Source organism: Zootoca vivipara, chromosome 13 (assembly GCF_963506605.1).
Source record: "Zootoca vivipara chromosome 13, rZooViv1.1, whole genome shotgun sequence".
In the NCBI taxonomy this organism is placed as follows: domain Eukaryota; kingdom Metazoa; phylum Chordata; class Lepidosauria; order Squamata; family Lacertidae; genus Zootoca; species Zootoca vivipara.
The window spans coordinates 18,976,558-18,996,910 of record NC_083288.1 but is presented as its reverse complement, the minus strand read 5'-3'; the positions used below and the strand labels follow the sequence as shown (position 1 = coordinate 18,996,910).

Below are 20,353 nucleotides of genomic sequence, written 5' to 3'. Positions count from 1 at the left end.
GCCAGAGGTTTCCCAGGGCTGATCTTGGAGGAGGTGGACTGCATTGGATAAGGCTGCAGTATCTCGGCCTGCTGTGTCCCTAGACGCAAGTACCATTCTTACTTACGCAGCTTCCTCAAAAGCCCGGATTTTCTCACAGCCCTCCGGAGGTTCCCGCTTGAACACATAGGTGTGGTTGGGACGAGGAGACAGGGCAAAGGCAAGGACTGGAGAAGTGCTGCCGTTTTCTGGCGGAAGTGGGGGAGAAAAAGAGAAAGGCTTGAATGTGACACAGACAAATGCAGAACCAGTAATGCTGAAATGCATCTAAATCTGGAAGAATTGTTTGCATAATGTCCCATCCAGGTCATTGATTCTAAAGCTATTCTTCTTGCATCTTCTGTACATTCAGCCTTATTAAAAATCAAGTTTTTTTAAAATATGTATCGGCAGAGTCTCTATGGAAGTAAACAGCAAGAGTCGTCAGTGTTTAGACGGCATCACTTTTATACTTTTGTTGCCAACTGCTGTGACACGTATTTTTAAACAAATTGGTGGTTGATAAAGGTTCTTATCAATAAAGGTTCACATGCAGATTCAGGGCTGTCTGTGTATCGTGTAAACAGAAGGAAAGCTTTGGGTTTGGTTGGCTTTGGAAGTCTGGCCTTGCTCTTGGTCTCTGCTTCCCGTTTCCAACTTCTCCCTTCGCCACACATTCCTGGTCTTTCTTCCTTCTTACATTCAGGGGGCACTCCCAGAAATCCCTCAACATTTATAAGTCCTCCCTCCATCCTTTCCCCCTTCACTGGGGTATCACGGAACACAGTGGGCTTTTCCCTGCCCTTGCTGCCATAAAAAAAGTTACAAAACTAGCAGCCAGGTTCATGTGTAAAGAAGGGGAGATCACACCGTGGATGCAGAGGGTGGGATTTTCACCATTTATCCTCATAAGACTTGAGAAATTTGATTTGATACACGTTACAGTCAGGAGGATTCTGAATGCCCAAATAATTAGAATGGCAATTATTTAGGGATAAAAGATGTGATAGCCTGAATGAGCAGGGTAACATTTGGAATGAAGTTCAAGCCAATGTGACTGCCTTAGATTGTGACCTTGTATAGGCACATCACACTCTTTGCGATCCCTAATGTCCAAACTCTTCAACTGGTTGGTGGGCACCAAAGATCCATGGAAAGGGAAGAGCGGGCTGGATCTCTTTATTTTAGGGTTTAATTGCTTTGATAGCAATGTAGCACAAGTCAGTAAAATGAGGTTCATGCTCCATTGCTTGCCTTTGGTTACCCCTCCACCACAATTCCAAGGCGAGTCTCTGGGCGTTGATATGCTGCCACTGTTTTCTGGCAGGATTCAATCACATACCAGTAAATGCGGGCTGTGTAACGGAAGCCAATTAATAATGATGATGATGATGATGATGATGATGATGTAATATTTATACCCCACCCATCTGGCGGGGTTTCCTATGTACCTACGGGACCGCCTCTTCTGGTATGCCTCGCGGAGGACCTTAAGGTCCACAAAAAACAATTTTCTGGAGATTTTGAGCCATAAGGTTGGCTAGATTGGCCTCAATTAGGGCCAGGGCCTTTTCAGTATTGGCCCCAACTTGGTGGAACGCTCTTTCACAGGAGACCAGGGCCCTGCGGGATTTGTCACCTTTCCACAGGGCCTGCAAGACAGAGCTGTTCCGCCTGGCCTTGGGGTTGGATTCAGTCTGACCCCTGGGTTTTCCTCCCTCATGGTTTGGATTTATGGACTACTTAAAATGAGGCTGCATTTTAAATTTTAATATTGTATTTCAATCTGTATTATTTTTTTCTTTTATGTCTTATTGTAATTTTATTGGTGTTAGCCGCCCTGAGCCTGGTTTTGACTGGGGAGGGTGGGGTATAAATAAAAAATTATTATTATTATTATTATTATTATTATTATTAACTAGCTGGCCCTGCACGCGTTGCTGTGCGTTAGTCTGTCAAATGGAGGATAATAGCCCCCCTTCAGATCCCCCTGAGTCTCAGAGTCCCCGTTTTACAGGATCTCGTGGCAGAGGCGGGGTTTGTGGGCTAGACTCCATGGGGAGGGAGGGAGGAGCTGTGAGATTAACACCACTTGAGGGCGCTGTTTTAGTTTGTGGAAAAGCAGGTTTTTACCTGCGCATGTATGAGATGTGAGCAATCCGAGGTTTTGCAAACAATGGGGTAGTGGCATGGACCGTTGGGTCCAAATTCCAGGACAGTCGGTCAAGCGGTTTCGGAGAAAAGTGGAGCCCACAGTTTCACCTTTTTTACATTCTATATATATATATATATATATATATATATATAATTTCCCCAGCCACTCTGGGTGGCTTTCAACAGAACACTAAAAACAATAAAACACCAAACATTAAAAACTTCCCTAAACAGGGCTGCCTTCAGATGTCTTCTAAAAGTCAGATAGTTGTTTATTTCATTGACATCTGATGGGAGGGCGTTCCACAGGGCGGGCGCCACTACCGAGAAGGCCCTCTTCCTGGTTCCCCGTCACCTCACTTCTCACAGGGAGGGAACCGCCAGAAGGCCCTCGGAGCTAGACCTTTCTAAGGGTCCCACATGCCCGGAACAAACTCTTACTAGCCCCTTCTGGCTTACCTTTTCCCTTAGCCTCCACTGGCGGCTTTTCCAGCACACCGGGGGAAAGTTCCTCTGTCGCTGCTTGAGCAGGCGTGTGCGGGGACCGCCCAAAGGCAGCTGAAGGGGACGGAGAGAGAGAGAGGCTGCTGCAGCTGCTACTGCTGTGCTCCACCCGCAGCAGTAAGGCTTCTCTGGTGCTTCTCGGCAGCGGGGCTGGGGCTCTGTGGCCATCGGGGACATCCAGGATCTAGAAGGAAGACACTTCTTAAATTAATACTGGTTCACTTAGGGCCTTTTTACCCCAAGTTCTTATTTCAAGGCAGCTACTGCAAGATCAGTGCATTCATTGGGAGGAAAAAAAACCCAAGACCGGGTCCCGCAGCAGTACTGTTTAAAAGGCATGCAGGCATTTCGCTGTAAACAGCTGTAGTTTATCTTCCAGAGGAGATGTTGCACATCTGCTGTGCCTCAAAGGCCAGCTATGGACCGAGGGAAGGATGCAATGCAGACCCAGAGTTCAAGAGAACCAAATCAAACGTGTACTTAAAGTGTGTTATGAACCTTTAGGTGTGGTCTGTTTCTAAGTCATGGGAGACAAGGTTACTACTGTAGGATTCCTCGAGCATTTGGAGATTTCTTTTAAAAATTAAAATTAAATCACCATAGAAAGTCAGCGGCCCTCATTGAGAAGAAGGGGCTGTGGCTAGCTGCTGATGCTGTAGGTTCACCCTATCTGTACTTTAAAACAGCCTTAACAGTTTCTATATGAGTGTTTGGAAATTTCAGTGCAGAGAATTTCAGTGTACAGCTCAGCATATGAGTGTGTCAGGGGTGGGGGCTTTGTATTCAGCTAGCGGTGCAAAAGATGGCAAAAGAGGCCACAAAGGTGTGCTCCGCATAAGAAGACTCCTCCGTCTTGCCCCAGCAGAGTTTTGGGAACCAGCCGTAACTCACCCTGAGGAGTTCCTCATCTCCTTGCTCTTTTACAAACACTTCTTCCAGTTCTTGATTGAGACCGTCGAGGCTGTTGTGCAAACAGGGGCTGATCGGCGCAGCAATCGGGGCTGGAAAGGGTGCAGGCGGGGAAACCTGCAACAAGGACACCCAGCAATGCGGTAAAACAAGCCACCGACAAAACTTTTTGCAAGAAAAGTATTCTCTACAGCAGTGGTTCTTTAAGGGTGTGGCGAGCATGGCGGGAAGATTCAAGGAGAATCAAGGAAACATGTAAACATTTCAGTACAGTATTTTAAAAAAATTAATTTGTAGAATATGGATACGATAGGTATCTTTTCAAAATTAAGCACAGCTAGCCATTTCTTTTAATTCTCCAATGCATTTCCTATCAGTAAAGAAATTGGGTGTGGCACGAGCAAATTTTTATTCTGAAAGTTTGAGAACCGCTGCTGTACAGCCAGTCCTTCTCTAATACTGAGCTTCAAATGCTCTCCTCTTTTGTTTGCCCAAGGGATATGGAGAGGTCAAGGGTCGGGGAACATGTGGCCTCCCAGATGTTGCAGGAATGCAACTCCCTTCGGGCACCAGTCAAGTAGGTGCATAGTTAATGGGCCAGTACTAGCACTCTGATCCGGTATGATGCAGACTCACAGCACTGGTCCATGCAACCCATCCCTGACCCATCTGGCAATACTCTCTCCTAAGTCCTGCTTTCTAATACCCTTCTAATCACATGCCTCTCAAATACCGAACCCTCTCCTTTTTTTGGTCCAAGGGATGCCGAGAGACCTGGATACTGAGAAATGAACCTTGAATGCCTGGTTCAAAGGGCAGCTCAAGCACGATCCCTTGAGCTTGGCGCAAGGCTCTTGACCTCCGCGTACACAACAGCCAGCACAGGCCAGTAGGAAGTGTGTGTGCACCTCAAATTCCTCACATTGTCCTGGTGTGCACCTCAAATTCCTCACATTGTCCTCCCCCACCCTTCAAATGCAGCAGCAGAATTGAAGACTTTAAACTCTTTCCCAAAAATAGCCTCAAGCTCGTCTCTTGCCAACAGTCCATCAACAGCTGGACCCTGTTTTCCCCTGGCTGGATGGGGGGCAAACAAAGAAGAGGGATGTGGTGCATACCTTGGCTGGCGATAGGACACTATGATCCCCCTGGACGGGGGAGTTCTGGTCTTTCTCTTTGCTATTCCGGGCACCAAGTTTCGTTCTCTGGAGCTGCTGCTTCAGTTTGGCAATCTGGGGGATGAGAAGGCAACCTGCATTTAGAAGAGGCAAAGGACCTCGCAATTTCTTCTGCCCACGTGCAACGCAGGACAAGCACAGGCGGCAACTTCTGCAAGGCGGCTTTCCAGTGCTGGCTTACAGTCCTTGATTCGTAGAGTTGGAAGGGACCCCGAGGGGCCTTTCATCCAAACCCCTGCAATGCAGGAATAAGCATTGTCCCACCATGCAGGGATTGAACCTGTGACCTTGGCATTATCAGCACCATGCTCTAAGGAACTCAGCCATCTGGGATACCGTAACTTGCTGCCCAATTATCAGATCGTTCTGATAGGACCAGTCTTTCCTATAAGAAGGTGTCACCTTTTAAAGGTGTTGCCTTTTAAGCAACTGGAGGTCACACAGCTAGGCCTGGTTTTTTGCCAATTGACTCATTCGCTCTGCAGGGGGGCTCCCTCTGGAATCTGTGCCCCCCCCCCCCGTTTCTGCTGTGAGCTTTTTTTAACACACACACACAACCATCCTTTCGAAAGGAAGATGGTTCATGAAACATATTTTTTATTTTAAAAAAATGCGAAAATGAAACTTGATGCATCCAATGCATTTTACCATGTAGCTTTTGTAAGGGAATAACCAAACTTTGAACTGTTTTGAGACACTTTGAACTGTTTTGAGAGAACCTACAGATGGATTTGGGGGCATAGCTTTTTCTCTAGGTGGCCTTCTCTAATTTCTCTCACTGGAGAAGAGACACTGCCAGGTTTGTTATATTTTGCCCTCAAAGATACTTATGGGAAAGCCATTGAGTGCATCAAACATTGTTAAAATAAATAAAGAATAAGCTCCGTTCATTCATTCATTCATTCATTCATTTAGAGCTAGTTCCAGGCTTCTGCTAAACACTGCAAGCAATGCTGAGTTAAGGCACCAATATCCTGACTTGTCAGTGGAGTCTTGTCTCTTAGGGCAAATGGGGCGCTGCCCCACCTGTCCTCGGCCAGCCCCTACTCCCTGCCTTCTTACTTACAATCATTACAGGGTTATCAGCTTACACCTCAGTATAGAACTCAGGGGTGGTGGTGAAGGCAGAATCAGCTGGCTCTGGCTCCCCCTACTGTTGGGCTCATTTGCCTTCAGCCCTTCCAATGCACAGCAGCCACTACTGCTTTTGGTGAACATGGTGTCTCCTCCCTGCCACTGCTTGCGGGGATCGCAAGCAACACTCAGCAACAGCAGCAACCCGTTTATTACTGTAAACCATGGTTTCCCAAACTTGGGTCTCCAGCTGCTTTTGGACTACAATTCCCATCATCCCTGACTGCCGGTCCTGCTAGCTAGGGATGATGGGAGTTGTAGTCCAAAAACAGACCCCCAGTTTGGGAGCTCTCTCACCTCTCTGCGGTGATCCACGCTACTCCACGAGGCAGAACGCTTATGGGCAGCGGCTTTCCCCACCTCTGCTTCATGCCAGGACACAGGAGTCTGCAAAAGAATTGAGCAAGGCATTCAGCAGAGCACGGCCAGTCCAAGCGAGTTCCAACACGGCAGTCTACTTTGCAAGAGTCATTCTGAAAACACGCCATTGGAGGGAGGAAATGTCATGCCGAAGGGCTAATTTGTGGGACTTTGGAAAATGAAAAAATAAAAATAAAAAAATCACTTTCCTACAGGAACTAAGTATACAAGCACATTGCCATGCTACCTAGGAAACTCTGGCTGCTGCTCGGTGCATTTGGAATCCAGGGCAGAATGCTTGGCCGGCATTTCCCTACACAACGACGTTGGTATAAAATGTCATGGTTTACACAGGCCTGGATGGAAAAAGCCCAACTAAAACGTTCGAGAAAGATTTGTGAACTACTTTCTGTGCCTTCACATCTTCCTTGCAGAGTACGATAGCCAAAATTCACATAGAGCTTGTGTTCCACACAAGCTGTTTTCAGGAAAATTATTGTTCCCAGAAGAGGAAAACCTTAACTTGGAAGAGTGTTCATCCACATTTCAGCCAGAGAAGTCCAAGTGGAGCTCCATACCACCTCTTTTTGAGGGAGAATATGCCTCCCGCTAGGGCTGGGCAATATATCATCAAAAACCAGTTTGAAGTCCATATCGTGGTTATCAGTTTCATAATTTTCGACCTGGCAATATACTGCAAATCTTGATGAGTGTGTGCTATGCAAAGTGTGAAAAACTGAAGCCCGCCAAGGCATCTCTCAATTCCTGCAACCCCTGTTAAGTCTGCTGGCTTAGCTCCCCCTGCCTCATACGGGGGGGGGGGCAGCAAATCACAAGAGCAGGTGCCGGCAAAAATCATGACGTGAGAAAAATTGCAAAGGCAACCTACGCTTCTACATGGCACCATCCTTATTTCAGACTTTGTGATATATCTGTGAGACCTCCAGGTATAGGGTGGTATGTAAATTCAATTATTATTATTATTAATATCTGTATATTGTGATGTTTAGCTGGTGATACATCACAATGTTGAAAGCCAGATATCGCCCAGCCCTACTTCCCACATTGCCCTGCAATAACGTTTCCAGCAAACTTATAGGCTTCCATGCTTGGGTCTTTATTCAGGAACCGTAGTCCATCACGTCACAAAGTCTCAGGGCAATTTAACACTGCATGCACACAAAACAAACTCTTAAGAAAAATAAGCCGAATGCTACAAGCAAAATCCCAATAGATTCCAAGTAAAGGTGACAACGAAATTAGTTCATATAGGCACAACATTATTCAAAGACTAAGGAAAAGCCTTATTATATTCATTTTAGGACACCCAGCAGCTCTCATTCAATCTCCGTGACCTGTCTGGAAATTTATTATTATTTTTTAAATTTATCAAAAGATCCCAGAGCGGTGGTACAACATTAAAACCACATTACATTGGTGATAAAAAAAATTATAAAAAGCATGCTGACAGCCCAATAATAAAATAGTCATCATCATAACAGTCCCACACTTTCACAGGCCATACATAGACTATTTAATAGCCATAGGCCTGGGTTAAGAGGAAATGTTTTTGCCTGGCTCCTAAAGATATGTAATGATGGTGCCAGGCAAGCCTCTCTGGGGAGAGCATTCCACAGATGGGGAGCCACCACAGAGAAGGCCTGTTCTCTTGTTGCCACCCTCTGAACCTCCTCTGGGATGGGGGGCATAGAGAAGGGCCTCAGGTGACAAGCGAAAGGTCTGGGTTGGTTTGTATGGCGAGAGGTGATCCTTAAGGCTGAGCATTGCACTTGTCTGTTTACTACTATTCAAGGGGCTTGGCATGCAAGCACTGCTGGCCTGCGATATCAATGGCCCTCAACGTGGGGCTGCACAGAAGCAAAGGAAGTGGTGGTGGCAGAATTGCCTAAGTTCGGGCAAGCGCTTGCAGACGAGTGGTTTGCCTGACCCCCACCATTCAAGGCCCCCCCCCTCCCCTGATTTACAGGACAAGAAAGAGGACAGGCCACCATGTCCGACAACCCAGATGGATGGGCTGCTAGGACATGTTACGCTTCCATCTTGCTGGGCATGCTCCAAGACCAGCAGCAACTGAGCAATACTAGTGCAGAGAAAGCTATTGAGGACCAATCACCTTAGAGCTCTGCACTCAAGACCATGGGTCTGGGGACACCTCCGTTTCTCCGGTTGGTCCAGCTGCCAAGGCAGCAGAAGGGGCTTTTCTATCAGCAAGACTGGCCTCCCTAGAGAGGCTGTTGTAAAACAGGAAATCTGGCGGCCATTTTTTATGTTTTTTGCTGAAACAGCCCTGTTGAACAACCCTGCAGCAGTAAAGGATGCCCTAGGCTGGAAAGTTAGCTGGAACCGCTGCAAATCCCGACTGGTACAGGCCTTGCAAGTGGTGGGAGAGGAGTTGCAAGGGGCAGGACCCAGACATTTCGTGGAACTGTAGAATGCCAATGACCCCGCCCGCTTCATGCCAGGAAAAAAAATGTGCCCACAAGTGTTAATGCGGAGCCAAGGGTTGCCGCCCAACCCTTCAGCAAAGCTTTTCGGGAGCAGGAGCAAATAGCAACCACACTCGAGGTATTTTTAAAACCTCGAGATAAACCCTTATCTTTCAAGTTACAAAGCGCTGGGTCCTGAGAGGGAAATTCCACCCATGCCGGCATGGGGGAGACTCACCCCCCCATGCGGCAGCGACATCTCAAAAAACTATTTGCAGGTGAAACTGCTGCCCGCAGTGCAGAGTCCAGATAACTGTGGCACCCGGGTGCAAGCTTCCTGCCCCAGCTGTCAGAACGGCTGAAACCCCACATCATGTTGCAGCGGAGAGCCTAGAAAGCTTTGCAGCTTCGTTTTATTTTGCTTCCTTGTTGAAACGCACACCGGCCGGCAGATTTCATGCTCGCCTTGCGCTCAAGGAAAGCTGTAGGCTGCCTCCATTCCTAAAGTGTGCACAAGAGCTTTGAGGAGTATATGGAAAAACATTGCTCTAAAAAGAATATGTTGATGTGCATGGATTAAGTACGTTAAGTATAAGTGAGAACAATAATTAGAAGTGGCTATAAGAGATGAAGAAGAAGAAGAAGAAGAAGAAGAAGAAGAAGAAGAAGAAGAAGAAGAAGAAGAAGAAGAAGAAGAAGAGGAGGAGGAGTTTGGATTTGATATCCCGCTTTATCACTACCCGAAGGAGTCTCAAAGCGGCTAACATTCTCCTTTCCCTTCCTCCCCCACAACAGACACTCTGTGAGGTGGGTGGGGCTGAGAGACTTCAAAGAAGTGTGACTAGCCCAAGATCACCCAGCAGCCGCATGTGGAGGAGCGGAGACACGAACCCGGTTCCCTAGATTACGAGTCTACCGCTCTTAACCACTACACCACACTGGCTCTCTATTATCCAAAGAATGCAATGACCGTATTTAAATTTGAGCTAAAGGAAGCCGAGTCTTGGTGGAGGGAAGTCACAGGGGTATGTAGGGTTTATGTTTGCAGGGTAGGGAGGTACATGTATTTTGTTTTTAGTTTAATTTTGTATTAGTATTTGTTTAATTTTCTGTAACATTTATTAATAAATAAAAATGAAATAAAAAAATAAAGTGTGCACAAGATCTGGCTAGGGGGTGGAGAGGGAATGTGGGGCAGGAGAGGACCCCCCCCCCAAGCTGCAGCTCTTGGTGCTGCTGCCACGGGAGAGGCCTGACTTTGAGCACCCTGCCCCTGCAGGCCCGGCCTTCTGCCATGAGGTAGGAAGTTTCCAAACACGTTATTCTAGTGGTGGCCAAACAGCTTCCGCCGAGGAGGAGAGAAGGGGAGGAAAGTGCTTTGAGAAGACAACCACGAGGTCTGAAACCACAAGGTCAGATAATCCGCAGGGAAGGGCGTGCCTCTCGAGTCTCATCCCCAAGGCTATAAATATAAATAAATCCTTTGTCTTCACAGCAGAAAGCGAGCCACAGCGCCCACAGAAAGGCAGGAGGTTTGGGAGGATCTGTTGAAACGTTAAAACCAGCTCTTGCACACAAGAGAAAAAAAGGATTTCAGGCACTCGCTTCACCTGCGACCTGAGCTTGCGCAGTCTACCCCGAGATCCCCCTGCTTTCCCCATGGGAGAGAGGCGGCGAAGTGGGCACAGCACCAGAACGCCAGGCTGCACAAAGTACGTGCCAGCTTTGGGCTAGGGAGACTCGGGTTCTCGGCCTGCCCAGCCAACTTTTTAAAAAGGCTCTCAACTGAGCTTATCTAAAAGGGTTGTTGTGAGGATGAAAATGGGGCAACCCCCAAGTTCCTTGGTCTGGGGCAGGTTCAATAAGGAAGCCTTTGGGGTTGGTCAAGACTGGCTGCACATCTTGGCTAAACCAACTGCGCAGGGGCTACCCTAGACCTGCCTTGCACAGGTGGACTTGCATAGCTCTGATCCAGCCTCTTCCGTAAGGGTCATAGGTCAGGGCTGGAGCAGCTACTTTTCATGCAGAAGGTCCCAGGTTCAATCCCCGCAATCTCTGCCTAGGCTTGGGAAAGACCCGTGTCAGAAAAGCTTTGCAGGCTGCTGCCAGTCAGTGTGGGCAATACTAGATTAACTTCAGGCCCGGCTCAATGTAAGGAAGCTTCCCATGTTCTTCTTTGGTCACCTGGATGAGCAGATGCCATAGGGCTGTAGGTTCCAACATCGCAGGAGACCCAAGGCCTGGTTCTTGCAGAAGAGGTCAAATTGCGGGAACTCTACCGCTTCACATACATCTCAGTACTCCTGCAGGCACTCCCAACTCCCTGCACTTGGAAGTCTAGCATGTCAGGAAGAAAGGGTTTTCAAGTTCTCCATGCGAAGGAGATTCATTTTTATAAAAGCCTATTCAGCAACGTGAGACTTCACGCATGGTTTGAAGAGGTATGGCGCAGGTAAACATTTACCGTTGCACCGAAAAACAGCCCAAAGTCTGGCCAGGAGGGACAGCACGCTTGATAATGGCACCGCCATTCTGGAATTCTATCCCCAGGGAAACCTGCCCGGCCACTGCTTTGCAGCTTCAGGCTCCAAATTAACAGGTTTGTTTTTCCAGGATTTAATGCCTCGGGGCCCAGTCTTCATGTATTTTTATAGCTTCGCTGGGCTGCTTTTCCAGCTCCTGCCATGCTGTTAACTTTGCCTAATGGTGGTTGTTGTTTTTTTAATGGATCTGCCTCCTTTCCAAGCTGTTGCTACTCTGAACACCACTCTTAATGGATGAAAAATTGAACCCTGCAGGGAGCCACTCGAGCTAATGTACCTATTTGGTCACTGCTTGCGCGGCTGGTTTTGTAACACGTTCTCCATCTAGGCACTCCAATTAAAAAGGCTAGATTCATCTCTAGCTGAAAGGGGCTGAGGCTGTCCCCTTTTGTCTCAGAAGGACCATTTGTTGCTCTGCAGAAATATTTATGGGTTGCCAAGGCTTCCTCGATGGCTGGAGGCTCCCCGCTCCATCCGGGAGCGCACACGCCTTGCGCTGAGCAAGCCTCTCTTCCATCGCAAGAGCCCTCGTTCTCAAAAGCAGCACATGGCACACAGCCCTGAGAAACGTTATATAAGGGTTTTGGCCCAGGGCGGTGAGCCGAGCTGAAAGAGCCTCGGAGAACTGAGCCCTTTTCCAGGAGGACAGCTGCCTCTGCAACAAAAGCCAAGGAAAAGTCAAGCGTTGCCTCTAACCAGCAGAAGCACAACAGGGAAGGCCTTCCCTAGAAAGCCAGACACAAAGAGCAGGGCTTGAGACTTAGGGCAGCACTCTCACCCAGCCTGGGCATGCATGCATTTTGCAGGGAAAGGCATTTAGACTAGAAGTTTACTCAGCTCAATGTTTTCCAGCATAATTTTTTTGGGGGGGGGGCACAATTTAAGTCCAGCTTAAACCCTTGCACCTCTGGTTTTACAAGAGGGTTGCAAAACAGTGACTGGGATATTCCCCTCCCCGTGTGCATAGCCTTGCTTTAGCTTCAGCCAAAGGGAAAGGAGGCTGGGCAATGCAGTTGCTGAACAAAAGACGGTCCCCCTTGGGGCGGCACCAAGAGTTCTCAGTACTATTGCAGGTTGTTGGAGGCAGCCCTCACTCCAAGCCCAGCAAATCCATTTCTGCTCATGGGTTGCTTTCTCCAGGTTGGGGGTATTGCTGTTTGGCGCAAAAGACACAAACCACACACACACAGTTTTATTTTTAAGTACTTTTGTTTCCGACTTCAGGCCCCACTCTAAAGTTCCTTAATGCTTACTACTCTTCCTTACCATGTACAGCCACCAAATGTGGAGACAGAATCATAGGATTGTAGCATTGGAAGGGACCCTGAGGATCATCTAGTCCAGGCTTCCTCAACCTCAGCCCTCCAGATGTTTTTGGCCTACAACTCCCATCATCCCTAGCTAGCAGGACCAGTGGTCAGGAATGATGGGAATTGTAGTCTCAAAACATCTGGAGGGCTGAGGTTTAGGAAGCCTGATCTAGTCCAACCTCCTGCCAATACAGGAATAGGCAGTTGTCCCATACGGGGATTGAACCTGCAACCTGATAATTAGCACAAAGAGGTTAAGTTCAGCTACTGGGTTGAATGCCTGGGAAGGGCACATCTCTCTTTTGCCTGCTTCTCCAACCAAACAGTCCGGTAGCACCCATTAAGGACTACCTTAAGTGCTTTTGTGGAGTGCAGCAAGGATGGGGAACCTGTGGCACTACAGATGTAGCTGGGCTGCAGTGCTCATTGCCCGTCATCCAACAACTGATGCCTCCTTAGCAACCGCCTCTCGCTTCCCATCAAGCACTGTCTGCTTGACAACTGTGTGGGCTGCAAGAAAGATGAAAGCAGAGGTTCTTCAGAGCACCTGCATCGCCAGATCCCATGGTTGTGCAACACAACTGGCTAAACAGCCCCTCCAGGCTAGGGCCTGGGCGATATATCAATATATCTCCCAGGACCGGTATGAGGAGCAGATGGCGATGTCGACTTCACTCAGCGGTACATCGCTGGTGAAAGTGCCACCGCTCCCAAGTGCCTCTGCTAGTGACTTCCTCCAGAGAGCACTGCTAGCAGAGGTGGCGGTTGCACAAGCGATATATCATACTGTGCAGAGGAAGGGGAAAAAATCTGCATTGGTGAGGCACCGATAAACCTTGTTCCTCCCTCTGCATCTTTTAACTGCTCAGCTGAGGGTAGCGATGTTTCTATTTTATTTAATATATGTTAGGATTTGATTTCAGCGTTGCTTGTGCAGGTTCTCTTTTATTCGCTTGTGTTCAGCTGCAGCAATTTCAACCGGTGCCTCGCAGGCTGAGGCCAATGCAGCTGGTTTTTTCAACATCGCGGTATATCATCGCCCAACTGCAATGTTTGGCTGGTGATATACCACGATGCTGAAAAGCTGGCATCGCTCAGCCCTACTCCAGGCACTCCTGGGAGATGCAGGGGGAAAGTTCCCCAAAGACTTTGCATGGTGTTTACTGGGACTGGGCACCAAGATTGTCATAGTGGAGACAGAACTGTACGGGACTCGGCAACAAATTGGAAGTTTGCAATAAGGCAGGGGACAGCACTGGGTTGAGTAGGACTGAGAGATATCTGGTTGTCAATGCTGTGATATTCCAGCAGCTGAATACCCCGATGTCCGACTCTGGAATGTATCTCGGCTGCTTCTTCCTTCCCACCTTGAGCTCCTTTTGCCTGCCTGCGCCTTTGCTGTCTGCAGCTCATTTGAACTGGCACGGTTTATCGCCAGCTCAAATTGTCTGAAACTGGTATCATGATCTGAACGCCATACAATTTCTCAATACATCACCCAGCTCTACTCAGGACAAAAGGCGAACCTCTGGCCTGATCTGGCAAAGCTTTTCTTACGAAGCATTTAAGTTGAGAGCGCTCATGTAAACACATCAACTGCTGATCCCAGCCTCACCTCTGGGAACACAAGCCCAACCAGGCAACATCTCCTGCCACCTTCATGATCTGCCCCATCACCCCTCCGTGATCCCCCACCGTCCCTGCAAAAAGGTATCTCTGGTACCTGTGTGGATTTGTCACTCATATGCGCTACGGCAGCTCCTTCCGCATCCCGAGGCCATTGGCCCAGGAGGTACGATCCGAGGACGGTGTCTAGGGAGGAAGTGCGCCTCACCCGGGGGGGCCTGTTCCGGCAGGCCTTCTCAACCGGACCAGCCGCAGCACATGGGACACTAGCTGGAGAGGAAGGAAGAGAAACAAGTTAAGAATTCGAAGCATCACTCCTAAATCTCTTCTACCTGCAGCAGAGGCTTATCTGTTTATTGCCAGAGGTGCCTTAGACTTCCCATTTGGATACCCCAGCTTGTTCAAAATTCAGCACCTAGAGTAGTAGTATTATTAATTAATTTATTATTAAAATTTATATATCTCCCTATACCCGGGGGTCTCAGGGTGGTTCACAGAATAAAATCAAGATTAAAAACACACACAAAATAACTGATAAAACTAAAAACAGCAACCCAATCCCCCCCCCAATTCTAAAAGGGCATAAGATGTAAATCAGATCAACCAAAGGCCTGGTTAAAAAGGAACGTCTAAAGGTGTATAACGCCTAAAGGTGTATAATGAAGGCACCAGGCGAACTTCCCCGGGGAGAACATTCCATGGACGGGGAGTATTTACCAAAGCTTGGCTTTTGTTTTGTGGACTACGGAGCTCTCTGATGTTGTGCAGTCTCCGTTGGCTCCTGGTTTCAAAGCACAATCCAAAGTGCTAATTTTGACCTTTAAAGCCCACACTTTGGGGCCAGGCTCTCCTTAAGGCTGCCTCCTCCCACGCGGATGGCATTTGACGCCCTTCTCTGTGAACCCTCGCCACCCAAGATGTGGCGGGTTTTGCACGTGGGATTAAGGCCTTCTCTGCAGCATTCCCCAGGTTTGGGAACTCTTCCCCAAGGAACGCTCCTTTGGAAGATGGTCACTGTGCCCTACTTTTTATGGGAGACAGGTTTACAGGCTCAAGGGGCTGTCTGGTCCAAGCCCAGTTTCAAGAACCCTAAGGAGGGAAAGCAGGGGGGGGGGGTCCCGATGTTGCCAAACAACTGTCAACAGACCGAATAGGCACCCTGGTCAGCTGGCCAAGCTTCCCCACTATAGTGAGTTGTATTAGAGTGAAATGTATTGTATTTCTATACACAGTGTTCACGCACCAGCGTGCACAAATTTCATGCAAATCTGAGTGGCTCTTTTTACTCCTCTGATCTTCTCTTGATTTGCTTATAAGATGCTCAGTCAAAACTCTGCTTTTGCTCGTCAGCAACTAAATTCTTTTCCCTTTTATTGCTACCGACCTCCTGTTACTTGTTGCGCCGTTTTATTGATTGGTTGTTTTATTGCTTTCATTGCTTATTTACTGCAACCAATTTAATGTTTGTTCTACTGTATTTCATTATTGCTGGCCTTGGGAGTTCCAGGACACAAATGCATGGTTAATGGTTTACTGTGAACACAACTCTCTTTACCATGTACAGCAGCGACAAGCCAGGATATCTGGCTTTAGCTTTACGATGGACCATTTGTTTAGCTCAAACAAGCCATGAGAATAAACCATGGCTCTGTGCTGTGGTTTGTTTGGAGGAAAACACCATGATCAGACATAAAAGCTAAGCCTAGAAGTGTGGCCCATGTTAGGGGGGAAACAAAACAGGACCTCTCTCTCTGTGTTCATAGCATATTCCTAGCTACGGTTTACTGTGACAGGCGAACCGGGCCAAAGTCAGGAAGAGTTCACTTTTCTGCCTTGAAGGGCCAATGCAACAGATCAGCTTTCTAGATGCAGGAGCTAGCATCAAGTTTCCAAGCGTTTCATGAAGTCCTGCTAAATCCTCTTCCTGTACAAGTCAGCTGGGAAGGGTGCACCTGTAAACAAAGCACTACTACTGCCCTCCCCCTTTAAGACAGACAGGCGGCATTGACTTGGATAGTTTAGTCGGTAGAACGTGAAACTCTTAGTCTCAGGGTTATGGGTTCGAGTCTCACGTTGGGCAAAAAGATTCCTGCGCTGCCGGGGGTTGGGACTAGTTGAGCCTCGTGGGTCCCTTCCAGCTCTGATTCTATGCGTGAAAAGTACTGGCTGCACCTCCCCTGGATTTTTCCAAAGGGAAAGGCAGACTCACACCTCCTTTGCAACAGAGGCAATCTAAGCGCCTTCTGAACACACTGCACCTGTATCCAATTTAGCGTGAGAAACACGTTAAACACCCCCCCCCCCAAATCCACTGGCTCGCTCAGTGGCCTTGGGCAATTCTCTCAACTGAACCTTCCTCACAGGCTTAGAGATGAAATACGAGATGAGATGGTGTAACACCTAGCCCTTGGGACAGACATCTAATTGCATCTTAATACATTCGCTTCCCAATTGCTTCTGTACAGGAATGCATCTCCTCCTCTTATTTTTAGACTGTATACATGTAGGCTGGGTTTGGTGTAGGGCTCCCCGGCCGAGCCCAGCCTCCTCCCCCCCCCCAAAAAAATTACAGGGATCTGCAACTATTTTCTTAGTAAAATGATGATTACTATTTTCTTGACTGTGCCGGGGCAAGTCTATTTTATGCACTTATTTCTGATGCCAATGGCTGCAGCCATATTTAGGAACAGCTGTGCGCTGTGAACAGTCCTGCTTCCCAGCATTCCCAGTCCCTGGTCCCCATCATCGCCAGCATTTCTGGAAGTTGGTAGGGGCTAAGCCTCAGTTCGGGGACCCTCGGTTCGGGGACCAAGTTGGCAGGGGAGGAAGGAGACCACAGCTCAGTTGTAAAAGCACACACTTTGAAGGCAAAAGGTCTTAATCCCTGGCATCTCCTGGTAGGAATAGGAGACACAGCTTTCTTGGAAACTCTGGAGAGACACTGTCATCAGAAGCAGACAACCCTGAGCAATGATCCAACTTTACCTTAAGCCACTAGGTAGGCTTGGGCAGGCCATGGTGCCTGATCTTAAGTGTTAATTGTAAAGGTAAAGGGACCCCTGACCATTAGGTCCAGTCGTGACTGACTCTGGGGTTGCGCGCTTATCTCACATTATTGGCCGAGGGAGCCGGCGTAAAGCTTCCAGGTCATGTGGCCAGCATGACTAAGCCGCTTCTGGCAAACCAGAGCAGCACATGGAAACGCCATTTACCTTCCCGCTGTAGCGGTTCCTATTTATCTACTTGCATTTTGACGTGCTTTCAAACTGCTAGGTTGGCAGGAGCTGGGACCGAGCAGCAGGAGCTCACCCTGTCACAGGGATTCGAAAGTGTTAATTGTAGCAGGTTTTATTACTGAAACCTCAAGAGCCTCTGCTCTTTTGGTTTCAGATCACAGGGGGCCAGTTTACTCACTGGCAAAGGAAGCACGCTGCACAGCGCTCACAAGTGCTGTTAACCACATGGGTCCTGAGCGGCATATGTGACATTCGCCATTGTCTATGTCTCCAGCATCTACCTTGCAAAGCCACCTCAAGAACCTCGACGGATGGATATAAGGCAAGCTGTGCCCTGAAAAGCATTGCATGCGGTTTAATTGTAATGGAGACTCAAGACACGTAAGGAAGCTGCCTTGTGCAGAGTCAGGCCCCTTAAAAACCATAAGAGACCTGGCTGGATCAGGCCATAGGCCAATCTAGTCCATCATCACAGGGGCCAAGTAGCACCAGTGTTAAAACTCAAGATATAAAAGCTAGGGGCCAAATGGCTCTTTAAACCGAGGTTGCAGTCGCCAAAACGCACTAGTTGCCATTTGGGGGCAAGATGGCTCTAAAGTCTTATTTTTCAAATGACTGTTATTGATCCGTAGTTAAACATCTGGCTAGTTCAGATGACAAGTTGAGCTAGATTAAGAGCTTTGAGAATTCAAAGAAGAAAAGTCACTTGATCCAGAAACAGTCCACATATATACTGGCTTATTCAGACTTCTTTTTGTTATTGGTGACTGCTCCTGCTCAGGCTGCAAAGAAAAAGCATTTTGGTTCCAAACGTTCATTCCGATTGTGCACATAAATATAACTGATAGAATCCTACAGGATGGGGTATTAGTGAGTCACAACAGTCCAGGAAGAAGACAGATTATTTCCACACATGGAGGCCTACCTCTGCACCCTATTCCTAGGCAAGCAAGGTTCATGGTCGCAGTTCAAGGACACATTCCAGCCATGCAAAACAAACACACTGAAGGAAAATGTGGCCTGTGGGAGCGGTGTGTGGCCTGGAGAAGAGCCCTGGGGGCCACACAGAGGCATGGAGGGCCACATTTTGACCCCAGAAGTTGCCCATCATACAGGCAGCGTTAGAAACTGAGATATGAAAGCTAGGAGCTAAATGGCACCTTAAACCTAGGTTATGGGCACAGCAATGGAATGTCTAGGCACACTTTTTTATAATAAGAATATAAAGCTGAAAATGAATGAACTGCAGCTAAAATATTATGCTCATTTTCCCCATGGTTTAGTGCTTCCCCTGCACACACCCCTAATATTCTTAAGAGGGTCTCTTCTCTAGTCTTCAGAGAGTAGCTGGAAGTGGGGAGGCAGAAAAGGGTCCTCCTTTCCTTCCACACTCTGCAGTTTTAATCTGAATTCTTAGGCACAGTACTGCGCCCAGAGCTCAGAAACTGCTCATGCTAACGAAATTCCTGTCGCAAAATGCACCTAAACCATGGGCAGACAAACTAAGGCCCAGGGGCCGGATCCGGCCCAATAGCCTTCTAAATCCGGCCCGCGGACAGTCCGGGAATCAGCTTGTTTTTACATGAGTTGAATGTGTGCTTTTATTTAAAATGCATCGCTGGGTTATTTGTGGGGCATAGGAATTCATCCCCCCCCCCAAATATAGTCCTGCCCCCCCAACGTCTGAGGGACAGTGGACTGGCCCCCTGCTGGAAAAGTTTACTGACCCCTGGGCCTAGAACAATGGGAGTTTTGAACACTGCATCCAGGGTATATTATTACCCTGCACTGTCCAGCTTCCCCATTTCTTGGGGGTTGCTTTTTCATATTTAGCCTTTCGAAGGCTAGACACCCCCCTGCTTGCCGGCACAGTGCATGCTTCCTTCTCTCACCCAACCAATTTCTTTCGTAAAGCAAAAAGGGGTGCAGCAGCCACCCCCTTGCATCAACGCTTTCACCCTCCCCGCTTTAGCAGCAGCAGCACAATACTGGGCTATCGGCAAGTAACTGGTACTAGCCTGATTAGGAAGAAGAAATGGAAAACGCTGTTATCATGAGCTGCAAAGGCCCTAAGAACCGCATTGTAATACTTTGGATTTATGGAATATCTAACCACTTCACAACATGTTCTCGTAGCAAACTCTACAGCCCCTCCCACAGCACACGCCTGTGTTATCGATGTACTTGGGGGGGGGGGTGTGGAGGCGCAGAGACAGACCAAGTGGCACAGAGCCACCTGCAAATTTGTGGTTTGAGCTGGAGAGCTCTGAAGTGACAATTTCCTGGCTCCCAAGCTCACTCTCAGCCATCACGCTCCCAGCTACTGCGTTTAAAGCAAAAGAGAAATGCCAACCGAAGCCCCAAGGCTAGGGATTGTTTGCTTTTCCATTTACACGTAAAATTAATATGCACTCGTAATAACGAAAGCCGGGACCTCCTGGTACGCTGCCAAGGAGTGATCTCTGGCAGCTCCGATTCAGAGCTCCTGACTCACAGCAGTTGAGCAGCTATTTAAGGCGCCCCTCCACCAGAGTTGTTGACTGAGCATCAGGCAGGCTCTATTTGAGGCGCATGCAATGCGCCCTCCGTTTCAGAGCAGTCTCAAGCCAGCTCGGAAGGCTGGTTCAGCAGCCCGAAAGCTCTGCCCTTTAACCCCAGAGGTTTGGCAGCTTTGTGGTGAAAAGGCAGCCTGCACAAACTCATGATCCCAGGGTTGGGGTGGGGAGGTCAGCTAGTAAAGCCCCCCCCCAGCCCATATAACTCGCACCTGATAGGCCCTGCCATGCTGAAGGCACCTGTGAAATCAGTGGCTGCCATAGACAGAGAGAGAGAGAGCGCAGAGCCAAGAAAGATTGCAGTCCCAACAGCTGGCCTGGGAGCACTTCTCAGCTCCGGTCAAAGCAGCAGCCTAAAAATACACCAGAGGCAGCAAAA

At 48.3% G+C, this 20,353-nt stretch overlaps 1 protein-coding gene across 3 annotated transcripts in view; it reads right to left on the bottom strand.

The window, feature by feature from the left end:
- The window catches only part of FAM117A (family with sequence similarity 117 member A), a 37,573-nt gene that overhangs the window by 4,103 nt on the left and 13,117 nt on the right, over window positions 1-20,353 (bottom strand). For all 3 annotated transcript variants that reach the window (XR_009558449.1, XR_009558450.1, XM_035135409.2), the window contains exons 2-7: window positions 14,281-14,453; window positions 6,195-6,284; window positions 4,704-4,817; window positions 3,568-3,702; window positions 2,632-2,860; window positions 107-227 (exon numbers count right to left, since the gene is read on the bottom strand). Coding sequence is in view for 1 of the 3 variants with exons in the window: in XM_035135409.2 (XP_034991300.1) it covers window positions 107-227; window positions 2,632-2,860; window positions 3,568-3,702; window positions 4,704-4,817; window positions 6,195-6,284; window positions 14,281-14,453 (862 nt within the window). In the remaining 2 variants the exon portion in view is untranslated. The remainder of the gene's footprint in view (window positions 1-106; window positions 228-2,631; window positions 2,861-3,567; window positions 3,703-4,703; window positions 4,818-6,194; window positions 6,285-14,280; window positions 14,454-20,353) is intronic.